Source organism: Verticillium nonalfalfae (genome assembly GCF_003724135.2).
Source record: "Verticillium nonalfalfae strain VnAa140/NRRL 66861 chromosome Unknown scaffold_122, whole genome shotgun sequence".
In the NCBI taxonomy this organism is placed as follows: Eukaryota; Fungi; Ascomycota; class Sordariomycetes; order Glomerellales; family Plectosphaerellaceae; genus Verticillium; species Verticillium nonalfalfae.
This window is the reverse complement of record NW_021167347.1, coordinates 247-16,096: the sequence shown is the minus strand read 5'-3', so window position 1 is coordinate 16,096 and position 15,850 is coordinate 247. Positions and strand designations below refer to the sequence as shown.

At 53.9% G+C, this 15,850-nt stretch overlaps 3 protein-coding genes and 1 non-coding gene across 4 annotated transcripts; all 4 read left to right on the top strand.

Moving 5' to 3' along the window:
- Positions 1–2,915: 2,915 nt before the first annotated feature.
- D7B24_001200 (uncharacterized protein) lies at positions 2,916–4,038 on the top strand (the record flags this gene model as incomplete). Its single annotated transcript, XM_028635442.1, has 3 exons — positions 2,916–3,039; positions 3,096–3,564; positions 3,618–4,038. 3 exons carry the CDS (start codon positions 2,916–2,918, stop codon positions 4,036–4,038), a joined length of 1,014 nt encoding a protein of 337 aa, XP_028492057.1.
- Positions 4,039–8,038: 4,000 nt separating this feature from the next.
- On the top strand, positions 8,039–10,225 carry D7B24_001199 (uncharacterized protein; the record flags this gene model as incomplete). Its single annotated transcript, XM_028635441.1, has 4 exons — positions 8,039–8,179; positions 8,243–8,356; positions 8,411–9,701; positions 9,750–10,225. The coding sequence occupies 4 exons, from the start codon at positions 8,039–8,041 to the stop codon at positions 10,223–10,225; spliced, it is 2,022 nt and encodes a 673-aa protein (XP_028492056.1).
- A 783-nt stretch (positions 10,226–11,008) lies between these two features.
- D7B24_001198 lies at positions 11,009–11,098 on the top strand. The gene has a single exon. It is a non-coding gene; the product is annotated as a tRNA-Phe (tRNA).
- A 1,563-nt stretch (positions 11,099–12,661) lies between these two features.
- D7B24_001197 (uncharacterized protein) lies at positions 12,662–15,620 on the top strand (the record flags this gene model as incomplete). Its single annotated transcript, XM_028635440.1, has 4 exons — positions 12,662–13,248; positions 13,304–13,803; positions 14,850–15,438; positions 15,489–15,620. Coding segments are annotated over 4 exons (1,808 nt in total), but the record flags the coding sequence as incomplete, so codon positions are not given.
- Between the last annotated feature and the right edge of the window lie 230 nt (positions 15,621–15,850).

The window sequence follows — 15,850 nt, the reverse complement described above, 5'->3', positions numbered from 1 at the left end:
TGCTGGAAAGTCTTCCGTGGAGGGTGAAGCACCTACATCGCGTTTGTGCTCGCATCCCGAACCATCAGACAAAAATTTCACCTTGTTTTCTCTCCAAGCAATCGAGTGTCTGCCAGCTACGGACAACCCCCTCGAAGCCCCTCCCTGTCAACGCGCTCAACCCTGCCCCGGCCTCTCCAGGGATAAGCGGGATGAACAAGTATAACCCCCTGGCGCCCCTCCTCATTCAGGCTGCTGGCCGGCAACCAAAGGGTCACCTTATCGCTAATAACATTCCACTGCAACCCCTTGATTTTATGGCGCCACGGGGCCCATCAGCGCCGAAATGGCCAGGGGATTGGCTGCGCATGACAGAGGGACCCTCTCCGTCCTGTTTTCCCCGGCGCCCAGGACGCGCCACTTTCGGCCGATCACATTTTGGTGCGTTCTAGATCAGAATAGTCAGCGGCGACAGGAGACGGGTTTGGGGTGGTGATTACTCGAGTGCTTGACGAGCTCGTCTGCCTCTCGCAACGATTCCATACTGTGATCGACCGCTCCTTGGACTCCTGGACAGTCGTGTTCTACTTGGGCAGTGTGCGGGTGTTTTCAGCGGCAGGCTGGTGCCGTGTCGCCAAGCCTGTACGATACTCCGTCCTCCTGTTGGCGTCGACCGACTCCAGAATACGATCCCGTATCAGTCGCTGGACGCTGTCAGCATGGCAAACTAGGATGCATGCGTGGTAGACACAGCGGTGACATCACCCATCACTGGAGAGCCCGGCATAGGGATGTAAGACATCTCATATCGTGAGACCAGAGAACGGAAGCCGCTGAAGCTCTACCCAGACCCTGGCCTCGACTTCATGCGGTAGATGAGAAGCTCGTGCTCGGTACAGCCCCATTCTTCGGCGGCCCTACAGACATTTCTTATTCTGAACACGTCTTGGTCCAATGTATGCTACGAAGCACGTCCCCTATCTGTACCCCTCCAGGCACGTACACGGTAAAAGTACTCTGATGTTCATCTCGCATCCACCCGTACTATGTCGCTGAGCCGCTGTGACAGGGTTCTAGTGTAAACTCCACGCCACTCACGTTACGGTGGTGCATCCATGTTTTGGCTGACCAGTATCGCAAGTGCCCTTAAAATAGTCGAAGACGGGGAAATCAAGGCAGTCCCATGGAATACAGTCAATGTCAGGCGATGTTGACTATCTCGAATGTCTTCGCCCCTTCCATTTTACGTTTCCTTACGAGAAAAGATTGCAGCCGCCGAGGGACGCCGACCAGTGATCGACTGAGGGCGTCCGATTCCGCGCTGAAGGAGGGGGGAGAAGGGGGGGGTCATAAGGCATAATGTGAACGCCAGTTGGCAAGCTGGCAAGCCGACGGGCGTTGAAAAGGGGCGCGGGTGACATTGACATTGGCAATGCCCCTCCCCGTCCATTGGATAGTACAGGGTCATCTCCCTAAAATACGCCCAAGACTTCCTGTCGGCCGTTGTCGATCACATTCGGCCATGCGATCGGCAGGGACACACACACACCACACCGAATTTGTGAAGTGATGCAGGTACTGATGTTACAGCGCAAGCGAAAGTGCCGAAACCCCGTTAAAATGATGGGGATCTATGAGACGGTTCTTGTGAACCGACCACCAAGACTTTGGACTCCATCTTGGTGTTCGAGATACATCTTGGGGGCGGAGTGCTGACGACGCCAAATTGTGGATCGTGCTTTTGACGCTTTTGCGAAAACGGCGGACAAACCACCGTGAGCCGCTGCAACGCTGGCAGAGAGAGACGGTCAAAAGTGTTCAAAAAAAAAAAAGCCAATTCACGAATTCACGAGTGTTCCTTCATGCCGATTCGACCCTGCGGGCCATGGCGGAGATAGAAGCCGAATGATCTTCATCGTGACGACGGATATGTACCCAGTGCGACGATGATTACCATGATGACTGTCGTGCCAAAACACTGAGTTGCGTTCTCGGTATCAACTCTGGGTTGTGGCTGATCAGCGACTCTTCGTAGAGACTGTGAGTTGGAGTGACCACTTCCTCCAGTCATGTAGTGACTGAAGGTTCTAGAGGGCCAAGAGTCATCCTGAGTCGAGTTTGTTGTTTCGATGCTTTTCTCGCGATCGTGCTATTTCAAGTGATTTGGTTTAGAAGCCATTCGGAGTGCTGGTCAGGTGGGATGTAGGAAGCAGATCTGGTTTCCTCAATGATGGCAAGGTCTAGGGGCCCATCACGCTAATCCTGTAGCTAGACAGGCCACCAAGTGTAGTTCTGTTCCCCGTCCTTGGACTGGCCAGTGAGTCTTACATTGCCTCTGGGCACCGGGGCACCTGGAACCAACTACCCTTCCCTGGGCAAGCACTATTCCTGCGTCGTCAGTACCTACCTACCTGTACTTACGGTAGGTACGGTAGGTACCGTGCAGGGTAGGTGCATCTCAATTCCTGGCCGTCGCCTGCCAGCGCATCCTGCCCCCCCGTGTCAGGGTCAGAGGAGGAATCTACCTACCTAGGTACCTAGTACCTAGGTAGGTAGGTAGGTACCTATCTGAAGGCCTGTTCCAGGCGGCCTCGCGCGCCGGGTCAGCTCTTCTCCGCCACAGCCATGCAGGCCTTGGCAGCTGGGTCTACACTACACTGGGACGCACCCTGCATCTATTTCCTTTCCTCGTTTTCATCACCCAATCCGTTCACTGTCTGAGTGGACAAAAGCAGTCACTTCCCCGTTCTACCACTTCTCCGCGCCTGTCTGATCTCTCTGCTTCTTTTCGCCTTTGTCTGCGCTTCGGAGTACTGTCGCTCAAACGCCGACGTTCTTCTGGACGGTTCCTGGAGGATCTCGACTGCGTTACAAGTCGCTGCATCGCAAGCTCGCGACCACCGCAGCCCGTGGCTGGTCAACTTCCCATCAGCAATATGATCAACACACTCTTTTTAAGCGGCAGTTTTGCTGCGCTCCTGAGCATCGCGTCTGCTCAGACCTACGATGCGACAGTCTGTGGAAAGGAAAGGGTTGGCGAGTTCAATGATACTATCATGTGTGAGTGCGACTCGAACATCGTCGCAGCGAAACGTAGACTGACCTTTCCATGCTAGACTACCCCAATGCCTGGAATCCCAAGAGTCCCGAGAACGGTCATGTCTGCATGTCTGTCGACGAGAGCGGACCTTCTTTTGACGTTGTCTGGAACTGGCCTGAGAACATTGAGGATGTGCACTCGTACCCCTACGTTCGTCTCAACCACGAAAATCTGCCCACGAAGCTGAGCACCATTCGCGAAATGAAGCTCAAGACCGACTGGACCATGACTCTCGGTAACCCCAGCAGCCCACCCCGCGACTTTAGCACAAGCACTTGGGACGACAACAAGGAGGAGCTTCTCGAGGCTGGCGTCATTTGCAATGCTGCTTGGGATTTCTTCTTCGATGGGGACCGCATGAACACGTACAACCCAGTCAACTCGTCGTACGAGGTCATGATCTGGCTCGGTAAAATTGGCTCCGGCGCGCAGCCGCTCGAGGGTGACAGCATTTTGACTAACATGACTGTTGGTGACCACGAATTGTATGTTAAGCTATCACCATCTTCCTTTGTTCGGGTATATACTTACCGAATAGCTCTCTCTGGTATAACACCAACTCTGGCGGCCGCCATGTCTTCACTTGGGTTACTCGCGATGGTCAAGATGTGAACGAGTTTGATGGCGATGTCGCACCTCTTCTCGAATACATCTTGTCCAACCCCTCCGATATCGAAGACTTCCCCTCCGACCCCTGGCTGGGCCTTGTTGAATTCGGTTCGGAAACATGGTTCTCTACCGAGAATGTAACTTTCTCTGCTGCCAACTTTGGAATGGAACTCGACGCCGATGGATACGATGGTGCTCGCGATGACGACAACAGCGGTAGCAGCAACAATAATAACAACAATGGCGGCTCCAGCAACGACAACGACAGCGCCGGCGCGGCCATCGGCCTCTCAACGCTGACTCTCGTTACGCCCGCGGTCATGGCACTGGCGATTGCATTTGGTTTCTAAAGCAACGTGGGGGATCCGTGTACGAGTAGCCAGCGGTTCGCGACATGTTGCGGGGTTCTTTGCACGGAGTTGGCGGGTTGGTTTGAATCATGCTTTATGCTCTCTATTAGACCAAAGATCGCAATTTGCATAAGGTATGGTGCTGTTTGTTGCATCTGTTCGTCATTTGACGTATTACCCTGGCTGTGCGTAGTCCTCAAACGCGTTTCCGCCAGCACAATGTACAGCAAACGCGACCAGCAAAGTCGAATAACAATGAAAGAAACGCATGCTTCGAGCCCACATGCAAATACATCACGTCACTTGCGTCCGAAATTTTGTATCTGATTCGTATAGCGTTTGCTGTGCTGGACTTCGCATTCCAGGACCTGCTGGCGTGGGCCTCCCCGGATTTTCGTTAGGTCCTGTCTGGTCAACTCGAATCGGGGGCGCCGCCGGTTCGTCGATCGCGCGTTATTTTAGATACGGCTATAGTAGTAAGGTTCAGGCCCGCGGGCATCGACTTTATTTCGACCTCATCGCTCACACGTCGAGTTTTAGAGGACACCATCACGACGATTGCAAGACGCGACATGCTGTCTACCATTTGCTCGCAACACTAGAGGCAGCAGCAGACGGGGGAATATGATGACGCTCTGATTGAGTACTTTGGCTTTTCTCTCGGCCCCCCCTCCTCCTCCCCCCCCCCACCTTGGCGGTGTCGGCCAAGGTTTGCGTGTGCGCGCCCCGTGTAAGTATTGCGCTCGCCAAGGGACGCGCGCACCGGCCGGCGGTGCTTTGTGCAAAATGAGGGCCGGTCTCCCTCCCCCCTGTTCCGTTACTGTCCCGCCCCCTTGCCAGGATGGCCTTGGGACGGAGAATATCTTGGCGGGGGAAACGGTGCGGCATTGTCGGCATGTGGGACTGACCGGTGGATTAGGGGCCGGGGGCAGAGAGCCAGGTCTTACTGTACCAGTCCAGTGCAGATGCAAAGGGTGGGGTCCTTATCAGCATGCGCTCAAAGGGCCAGCGGACTGCCTGGGCCGGTGTGCTGGGCTGGGCAGGAAGACGAAGAGGTAGGAGCGTTGATCTACGACACGGGATGAACGGTAGCATGAGAAACGAAAGGGAAGATCCAATTGGCTTGGGCTTCGCTGAACGATCGGTTGTGCGACCGGATCGGATGGCACGCTGGACGATCGTCACCAGCGAGGGGTGAAGCTGTGAAAGCGCTTCAAAAGTCAAGCTAGTAGGCGACTGTGGTACCGCGGCTGATACAAGGACGCGCAACTTGTTCTACAGTTTGGGGGGCCCTCTCCCCGAGGGCCTGAGCTGTCTCGAGCTGATGTCACCGGCGATCAAGGACGCAAACAACATCCTATGAGATGATGGGCTGTCTGTCTGGGAAGATTGCAGTTGCAAAGCGGAAGACGATCCTAGATGAGCGGGAACGCTGAAGCTCAGACAATTGGCTGATTATCTGCTTGGCTACCCTGACTGGAAACGACTTGGCTCGTCGCTGCTATCCACCAACGAGCCACGAGACGAAGTAGAGATTGCCATCGTTGATTTCCATCGAGAATCGAAGCGATTTGATCACAATTGATGCGAATATGTGCCGTTTTTCGGCAAGCCCGCTTTGGCAGCACCTTTGATGGAGCACGATGATTGCAGGGAGCCTGACTTCTGGCTTGCGGCCATTTGACCGTGAAGCAGTGGTTGCACGGTGACGGAACATGATGAAAACTTTCGCAAGCTCCTGGTATAGCCGTTGGGGCTAATGCGCTGCCATGGTCTTGTGCAGGTAGGTGAACGCTGTTGGGGCCAAGAACAAATTCTTGCACATTGTCTTGGGTCGTTGTCATATTCTCATGGCTCCTGTGGCAACAAGAGCTTTGGAGCTGGCGCGTCCCATTCCCTCATGTCGAATGGACGACAGGTTGATGGCTGACGAAGCACCCTCCCTCCTTCCTGCCCCTGTGGTGCAGGCGAGACATCACAATCGGCGGCCCAGGAACGGGGCCGAGCTAAGGGCCCCCCAAAACCGAGCTAGGGACCGCCCCGTAGGGCCAAGGCTCGTGGAGATGAGAGGCATTACTTACCTCACTTGGCTTAGAGCCTGCTTGGTGCATATATGTACGTCTTATTGCACCGGCAGCCAGCGGATATCCCCAGATGCCACGTCCGGCCGGATTGTTGCTGGGTTCTCACGAGTACGAGGGGGAGAACGAGCGGCTTGATGTGCGTCCGAGCTCAGTTGTGGAGTTGGTTTGGTTATTAAGCTCATGTTTTCACGGCCATTGACTGACTTTTCCTGATGACGCGAGTTAACGGACGGAAGATGCAGGAAGCGGGCGTAATTCCCTTTTTTTGCCGCCGTCCCGATGTGTCAACTGTCTCGTCTCGCGCAAACCCCTGTCCTCCCCCAATATCTTCGAGGTCTAAATCAAGCTTATCAACAGCGTTGATTCATGAGTCCCACACGCCCTGGCAGCATGATGAGTGAGCGTGCGCATCGATGCTGAGGATTTTCCCCATGAGGTCTGGTAGCCGCGCCCATCCTCGCGTCTCTGACTATGCTGCAGTGTGCCGCCAGCGGCCTTCGTATCGTATTGCCTACTCAGCAAATGTCGCCGAAGGCTTAGGCGGCGTTCTGTCTGGCGTCTTTGGCGAGAGGGAACGCCGCCGCCTTTTTTTCAGCTCGTGATTCAAGCACCTGGGCAAGTTCGCTGGTGCAATATGCAATATGCGTAATGCGTCCTCGCGCATAGTCAGTCATAGGCTGGGATAGCAGTGTGCCATGGACGTATCCACTCGTTATTCGGGCCATCATGAACGGGATCTGTCCCAAGACCTCTTGGCCACGTATCCGGAGCATTTGGGCAACCGCTTCCATGTCTTGGGTCTTGGATGTTGGGACGGTCGGCTCTTGGTCCCTTGGCAACTTGACCCTTGGCGCCGTTGATGCAGAGGCAAATGCAGATGAGGCCCATGTTACTGCTATCTTCGGGCTTCTCGTCCCTGCTTGTCTAGCGGCCTGCCTTGTTTACGCTGCTTGGCGAATCCACCGTTTTCGCGCCTTCCCGTCCCTGGTCAGTCACTTCTTTCCTTCCCATTCACTGTCTAGCTTGTTGTCGGGGGCCGCCTGCCGTTCTGCTTGCTTCCTTCCCCTTGTTCGACCCAGCTATCTGACCTGTCTCGTCTGCTGTTGTGCCTCGTGTTTTCTGTTCCCACCCTGGCTGTTCCTTTCTTGACATGCCTGCGCCTGCCTGCCTTGCCTTGCTGCTTAGCATCTTGGCCAACCACGGAATCCCGATCGTATCCCCAGGCCGCTTCACCTCGATGACCTTGATCTTCACCTGGCCTGATTTGATGCTCGTTTCCCTCTTCTTTCCCCCTCCTCCCCTTCCTTCCTTCTCCACCATCGAGCTCCAAGATACGCCGCTCCTGAGCCATTATCAAGTGGCTTGACGTCCCTTGGAGCCGCTTCCTGGACAAAACTCCTCCGACCAACACCAACACTCGCTTTCACCTCGACTCTCGTTTTCTCGTCTCAGGGAAAAGCTCACTATTCTCCAGTCCAAGTCGATCGCCGTCTTCCCCCCCCCTGTTGTCCCGGCTGCGTTCGTCTCCCCCCCATCCACCGTTTCGACTGTGAGCAGCCCTCTTAGTCTTCGATGCATCATCAGTAAACAAGGTCCTTGCACCCCCAGTCACTCGCTTTTTCTTGGACTTCATTGTACCAAGCACAATCACCGAACTCCAGACGCTTCATTCCATTGCTCGAGATCTATCACCATCCCTGGACGTCTGAAGCTCGGGAGTCACCCAGAACAGCCTCCAGACCAGTGACTGGATACCAGATTCGGCCGGCAACTTGACCAAAGCACGCCCTCGCCCGTGGCTCAACTCTGTATTCAACTCACACTCGTTTGCTCCGTGTCTCGTCGTCTAAAGGCCGTTACACTGCATCGGATACGACCAGCTATCGCCACCGTCACCACTCACCGAAGCGTCCGCCATGTCAGCCCCTTGGACGCCTGGCCACACTCGGGGTAACACCCCCGATTCTGGGCCTGGTTCGAACCCGTTTGAGCGTAATCCATTCGACACTGACGACAGTGCCGCCGTTTCCCTGGCAAGCAACTCGACATTCACTGTGGTATGCTCGTACTCCACGCCGGAGTGAATGCAGTGCGTAAGACTATTGGCTGACTCGACGCAGAATGTCATTGACCATGATCGCAACAGTCATGAAGGTCTTGCTGGCCAGCAAGCCTCTCGTAGACCTGGAGCTGGCGCCGTTCCATCGCATCACCGCTTAAGTCGACCAGAAATCGTAGGTGCCGTCATTCAACACCAGGGTGCGGGCATGATATTGACCTGCGCATAGGAACCCTCCCCGCTGGGCAGAGCACAGCTTGGCGTCAATGACGAGAGCGAGAAATACGAGAACCCCTCAACCTCCACTCTCAGCGTGGGCCAAGGCCATTTAGCAGGTCGTGCGGATGGCGCCATTATACAGGTCGATCCTGAGAAGATCACTGAGAAGCATGTCACTGCTTTGCGGCCTGGGTCCGACCTTCCATTCCACAAGCGCATGTATCACAAGTTTAGGAGAACATACAGCCCGATCGAGCCTCCGCCCCTGGTCTTACCCGTCTGCCCGACTGACGAGGAGAAGATCATGTATACCAGCACCAACCGAATTTTGCTTTACGTTTTCGGCGTCGTCTCCTTCCTTGCTCTTGGCGCGGGTATGTGGCTCTTCACCTTGTCTTCGCCTGTCTTTTACTGGTATGGAGTCTTTGCTGGTTGCATGTGCCTGTACCTCCTGATCTCCTATGGTGTTGGTATCGTTGGCCGCGATTGGGACTACCAATCACATCTCGACCGCGTTGAACGGTTCCCTATCAATGACCTCAATGCCGCGACGGTCGACATATACCTTCCCATTTGCAAGGAACCGATAGAGATTCTTGAGAACACCTGGAACCACATTGCTCGCATGGATTGGCCCGCCAACAAGCTCAAGGTTTACGTCATGGACGACGGTGCGCAGGAAGAGGTTCGTCTGCTGGCTGAGCGGTTTGGATTCATCTATTCTGTCCGCGAGGATAGACCCCGTCTTCGCAAGGCAGGAAATCTGCGATGGACTTTTGCGCGGACCGACGGCGAATTCTTCTGCATTTTTGATGCCGATTTTTGCCCACGCCCCGACTTCGTCAAGGAACTTATGGTTGAGCACCTCGATGACGAGAAGACCGCGATCGTCCAGAGCCCTCAGTTCTTCCGTGTTCTGGATGAACAAACTTGGGTCGAGCAGGGTGCCGGTGCTACACAGGAGCTGTTCTACCGTGTTGTCCAAGTCAACCGCAATCGTTGGGGTGCTTCGATTTGCGTTGGCAGCAATGCCATGTACCGCCGTGCTGCTCTCGTTGACGTTGGAGGCACCGCTGAGATTGGTTTCTCCGAGGATGTCCATACAGGCTTTGGCGCGGTAGACCGTGGCTGGAAGGTCAAGTATATCCCTCTCTGCCTCGCCACCGGCGTTTGCCCAGACTCGCCTCGGGCCTTTTTCTCCCAGCAGATGCGATGGGCTCGTGGCAGCACGACGCTGTTGACGAATGGCCACTTTTGGGTCTCGAAACTTACCTTCATGCAGAAGGTTTGCTATCTGTCAGGTACGTAGTCCATCTCTCTTGAACCCGCAACCATGCTCATCTCGACAGGGTTTCTCTACTACTCTGCCGTCTCTGCCAACATCTTCCTTTCTCCGATCGCGGGTACCCTGCTGCTCGCCATTCGTCCCGAATGGTTCAAGTTCTGGAACCTGGCATTCGCAATCCCCTCCATTCTCTATGGCGTCATCTTGATGCGTGTTTGGTCCAAAGCCACCTACGGCTTCAACGTCCAACACATCATGACTGTTCAGAGCTACGCCTATCTCACTGCGATCAAGGACCGCGTCTTCAACATTGAGCTTCTCTGGGCCGCCTCCGGCGATAGCAAAGCCCACAAGAGCAACAAGTACCGCAACATGCGCCTTCTCTGCATCATCTGGACCCTGATCGTCACTGGTTCCATGATTGGTGTGGTGACATGGCGACTAGTCACCGGCTTCACTTGGTACCACACGATCCCATTGATCCTTATCAACGTCTACAACTTCTTCATTCACCACTACTTCATGTTCTGCAATTGGTAGACGTCATTTCCCATTGAAGGAGACGTCATCACTGGATACCCCATCAGAGCGTTCGCTCTATCGACACGACACTCGACGCATATACACACGGCTGAATAACTTCATACACGCAACACCGATGCACTTGCAATAGGAAACAAACCTTGGTTTTCATTCTTGGGGACGATTACTCATTAAATTCACACTTGGACACTGGACATCAGGACAAATCTGCCCTGCATTCTCTAGGATCCCCGGCGGGCATAGACACGGACAACGGTGGCGTACGTTTGCACTTGATTCGCCTCTTCAGAGGCTATAGCCACACGCGCGTACACACGGCACAACTACAAACACGAATACCTTGTCACATGAGACGGGTATGGCGTCAATCGCACATGTATAGAAAAGATGAGGCCCATTCTGTTCTTTCGATCATCCCAAAGGCAGAAGCGTAGCGCATGGCCCAAAGTCGCTTTGTAAAGCATGATAGATAGATTTGTTCGCCACAATCCGCCACTTTCTAGGCGCGAGATGTGGTGTTTAATAACGTACATAACACCAACCCTAACCTAATGTATCTCCAAGGAGTGTGAAAGTCCATTTTCGTTGAATGGCATGCGGCGCTATGTCCTGGGTTAGCTGCATGGTCGGCCCCCGTACGGATGTAATGAAATTTGACATGACGAGACGGTGAACTGAACCCACCACGGCGGGGCTTGCAATCTGTTCTACCCACAGTGAGCCCTCGCCCACCGAATCATCCATTCAGAATCTGTCCTGCCACGGCCGCCTTCGCCCTCAGGGGGGATGGCGCAGTTGGGAGCGCGTTAGACTGAAGTCAACTTCAGGAAGTCAATCTAAAGGTCGCTGGTTCGATCCCGGCTCACCCCAACGTCTCAGGGTCTTAGGACCGCCGATCTGTTCTCTGAACGGCTCAAACCTTTTGCCACCTGATCGGTAGGTTTTTTGGTGGTTATCATTGGTGTTGTATCCAGTCAAGGGAATAAATAGCATGTATGTCTGAAGGAAGGAGCTGGCTGGGTAGGTCTGTTGTTCACCTGGGGCTTCTCAACCTTTCTCGCCCCTGCCCACAGCTTTCTTCCCTTGCGTGTAGAAAGAATCAAACGGCAAGCTTGCGTGGGAAGGAGTCGAGTCCTGCCATGATGTGAGGAACAAACTATGCGGCGCCAGTTCACGCCTCAATTACTCAGCTGTACACAGTATCGCATTTGCACTTATTTCTCGGACCCTAAGAACAGTAACGAACCGCATCATGGAGACGTCCACCGTCACCTGTGGCTTGTTACTCGCTGTGTGTGCTCTAGTTGTCACGGCTGGTCTCATTGCACCCTTGGGAAAGCCTGTCTGTATCGCGTGCGGGGGGCACGAGAAGCAGGGGACGGAGAAGCACGCGCGCGAGAGGCGCAATAATGCCATTGCTATGGGATACCCCCGCGCCCAGGAGACGAATCAAGTCCAACGTGAGAGTGAGAAACGACCTCAAGACTGGTATGGTCGATACGCACGATCTCAAGGCTAAGGTCCAGGTTGAAAGGAGTGAGAAACCTTGTTCTTCTGGAGAGGTTAGAGGCTGCTTCCCAGTAGATGTGTTTGGAGCTGGGTACGCTTAAGAGACTGGCTTACATGACATCTGCAGCACTTGGCACTCGAGCCTTGACATAAGGATAAGAAAAGAGGCTATTTTATCCCTTGCGGTTATTGTGCGGGAGGAGGCACTCGACTTGGGTAAGGCCTTGTCTGCAAAGGCTGATGCAAGTGCCATCAGCAACAATCAAGGGGAGATAGTCAGTAACTAGGACTGACGTTGTATCGAAACAGTGAAAAGATCAACATGGAGCCCAGTATCTGCATCAGCCAATGTGCCTAGATATGAAGTTTGATTTGAACTCGTAGCCTCATAGGGTGTAGCCAGGGGTGCATTACTTGACTGCGGCCACCTAAGGAGCTGCCGCCACACGACTTGGAACCCGCCGACCACGGGATTCTGGATACCATATACTCGATGGGTGTAGACACAACATGAAATGGGAACGGCAGGAAATTCCCTCCGGTCTCTGAGATGCGGTACATCCACCCTGTTCAATTTCACCTCTGCTGAGAGATCCAATCGCGTCCTGCCAGCTTACGGCAAGGAAACTCTCCGAGGACGTGCTCGTACCAAAACCAAATAGTAAGCTCCTCGGACAGCTTCCGCCCCTTTTCCCATCTCCGGGAGTCGTCGCCCTAAAAGATGGCGTTGCAAGCTGTGCCGATGAATCATTAGCGTGAGGTGCTCACTGACCACTCCTTTAATCGACTTTGCCCCTTACCACCTCAGGACATCACCCAAAGCTCACCGCCTCGGTTTTCCGATTTCTTTTTGATTCTTCCAGAATACGGGAAAGAAACTTGAACCTCGACACCGCCAAAGAGTCACTTGTGTATAAAGACACCATGGCGGCTTCAGTGTCACCGAAACGTCCAGTTCGCATAGGTGGAGCATCTGGTGGCTTCACTGACCGAGTTGCCGGCATCAGGCGCCTTGCTGCCGACCCTAAAGTCGACGCCGTTGTCGGGGATTGGCTTTCCGAGAACGTCATGACCGGCTATGGAGCGGGAAAGGCACGAAAAGTCCAGTCTGACAAAGCAACGACGAAGCTGCCTCTTGAAGAACGGAAGAAGACGGCTTACTACGCCAGTACATTCCTCCAATGCCTTGAGCCAGCGATCTCTGAAATCGCCCAAAACGGCGCCAAGTTGGTCGTGAACGCTGGAGCAAGCGACACGGAACTTCTGGCCGAGGTGGTGAACGACATGGTGCTGGGAGGCGGCTTCGACATGAAGGTCGCCTGGGTCGAAGGCGACGATGTGACCTTATCCTTCAAGCGCCTGGTTGCTGGGGGGGCGACTTTCAGAAGTATCACAGATCAAAGGACCTTGAACGAATGGGGGTTCGACCCCATTTGCGCACAAGCATACCTAGGAAGCTTGGGAATCGCTGAAGCTCTACGACAAGGAGCAGATCTTGTCATTTGTGGCAGGTCAGTATATTCTGGCCTTTCTACATCCTGTGAGAAACAAGCTGATGCAAGCTAGGGTCTCCGATGCTGCACCTTCGATCGGGATCGCAGCTTGGTGGCATGGCTGGGGAGCGTCCGACTTGGACGAGCTGGCAGGGGCTCTGGTCGCAGGACACCTGATCGAGTGCTCGGCTTTTGTTACTGGTGGCTACTACAGCCGCTTCAAGGACCTGATGAAAGCGAAGAAGCATCTTGACCTGGGGTTCCCCATAGCCGAGGTGTTCTCAGATGGGACATGCACCATCACAAAGGAGGATATGTCCAATGGTATCGTCAACGTCGAGACGGTGACATCGCAGCTTGTTTACGAAATCAATGGGCCGCTCTACTTCAATTCTGACGTTGTGGCTGCCCTTGAAGGTATTACACTGGAGCAAACTGGTAAGGATCGAGTCCGTGTCTGTGGCGTCAAAGGCCTACCCCCTCCTCCAACAACTCGGTGCGGGATCACCGCTCACGGGGGTTACCAAGCTGAATGGCACTTCTATCTCGTTGGACTGGACATTGAAGAAAAGTGTAAGTGGATGGAAGAGCAGGCGAGATTTGCCATCGGGGAGGACTTGATGAATCGATTCACCATGATCAAGTTTCACGTCCACGGCAGTTCGCCAGACAACCCCCGAAATCAAGAGCTCGCAACGGTTGATTTCCGAATATTTGCACAGGCTCAGGACGCCAGCTTGTTCGACCATACGTCAGTTGACGGCTTTGCAAGAAAGCTTTACGAAACGGTACTGCAATCTTGCCCGGTAAGCTCTGTCGCCTCGACTATTAGAAAAGCGATGCTCATGGCTTTACAGGGAGTTTCACGTTCAAATGATACTAGGCAATCGGCCGCGAAGAGTTACTGGGAGTATTTTGTCACATCAATTCCGCAGTCGGTTTGCGAGCATCGGGTACATTTTCTGTACGACGACAAACTAAGTATAAATATACCAGCACCGCCTATAACCTCCGATTACGGGCCCCAAGACTCGTATGAGACGGAGGATCCAGTTCCTTGCGGGAGTTTTGGAGCCACGATCGAAGCGCCACTTGGCTATATTGCCCTCGGTCGCTCTGGAGACAAAGCATCTGATGCTAATGTTGGTTTTTTCGTAAGCGGCGCCGAAGAATGGGACTGGCTGCGGTCTTTCCTTACAATCAACAAGATCCAAGAGCTCCTAGGTCCCGAAGAATATTACGGTAGACGGATTGATCGCTTCGAAATGAAAAACATTCGAGCTGTCCATTTTCTGCTCAAGGATCATCTTGACAGAGGCTACAACTCAGGGTCAAAGCTGGATACTCTGGCGAAAAATCTCTGCGAGTATCTGAGGGCGAAGCATGTTCCAATCCCCCGCAAATTCCTTCAAAAGGGGCACCTCTAAGGGGAAGCTTGCGAAGGCGGCCCGGGCCCTGATGTCACGGACAGTGCGGGGGCAAATGGCCCCCTTTTCTCAGCCGCCGGAAACCATCTGCCGCACCATCTATCTTACCTAGTCGTATTTATGCAACCTTCGCGCTCCGCTTCTATTGATCGTCCAGTTGGCAAGCATTCTTTGCGTGACCTCGATTCTCAGCTGTTGTATCCATTATGTTCTCCCCTACTCAGTTTGCAGGCAAAGTCATTGCCCTCACGGGTGCAGCCTCAGGTATCGGCCTGGCAACATCTCACCTCTTGGCTGGCCGCGGTGCCCGACTGGCCCTTGCTGATGTCCATGAAAAAGGTCTTCTAGAGGCTAAAAACGCTATCCTAGAGGCTCATCCGAATTCAGAGCTTTCCATCACTGTTCTCGACGTTCGTGACTGTGATGCCGTCGAAAGATGGACGACAAATACCGCCTCGCACTTCAGTCGGCTTGACGGGGCCGCCAACCTCGCTGGTGTAATACCGGAGTCAATCGGAACCAAACCTCTTTCAGAACAGGACCTTGAGGAATGGGACTTTGTCCAGGGCGTCAACCTGACAGGTGTGATGCATTGTCTCCGGGCGCAGCTGAAGACCATTAGCAACGGTGGGTCCATTGTCAACGCGAGTAGCATCGCCGGCTTGACAGGCAGAGCAAACAATGCAGCCTACACAGCAAGCAAGCATGCTGTAGTGGGGCTGACAAGAAGTGCGGCGAAAGAGGTCGGGGCGAGGCAGGTGAGAGTAAATGCTATATGCCCGTGAGTCTCTACGCCCTGTTCCTGGCTACACCTTGCTGATCTAGTGATAGGGGTCGCATCGACACGCCCATGCTGAGGAGCGCGAACTCAGGCCCTGTAGGACCTGAGATTTCTATGGCAAGGCTCGGGACGCCAGAAGAGGTAGCAAAGCTCATTGCCTTTCTCTTGAGCGACGAATCCACGTACATATCCGGGACTGCAGTGAGCATCGATGGAGGATGGAATTGCTAGCCAGACTCTACGTCAAGCAATCTTTTTCTTCTCCACGTTTCTGGGACACTGACTTTTGGTTTTGTTTTGCTTTCCATGCTCATGATGGTGACTTCGAAGAGCTTCCTCCCCCTCAGTTGAAGCAATCATAGGTCAATCTGCTTTTCATGTAGACACGTATCTTGATTGCCTAGTCGCATCC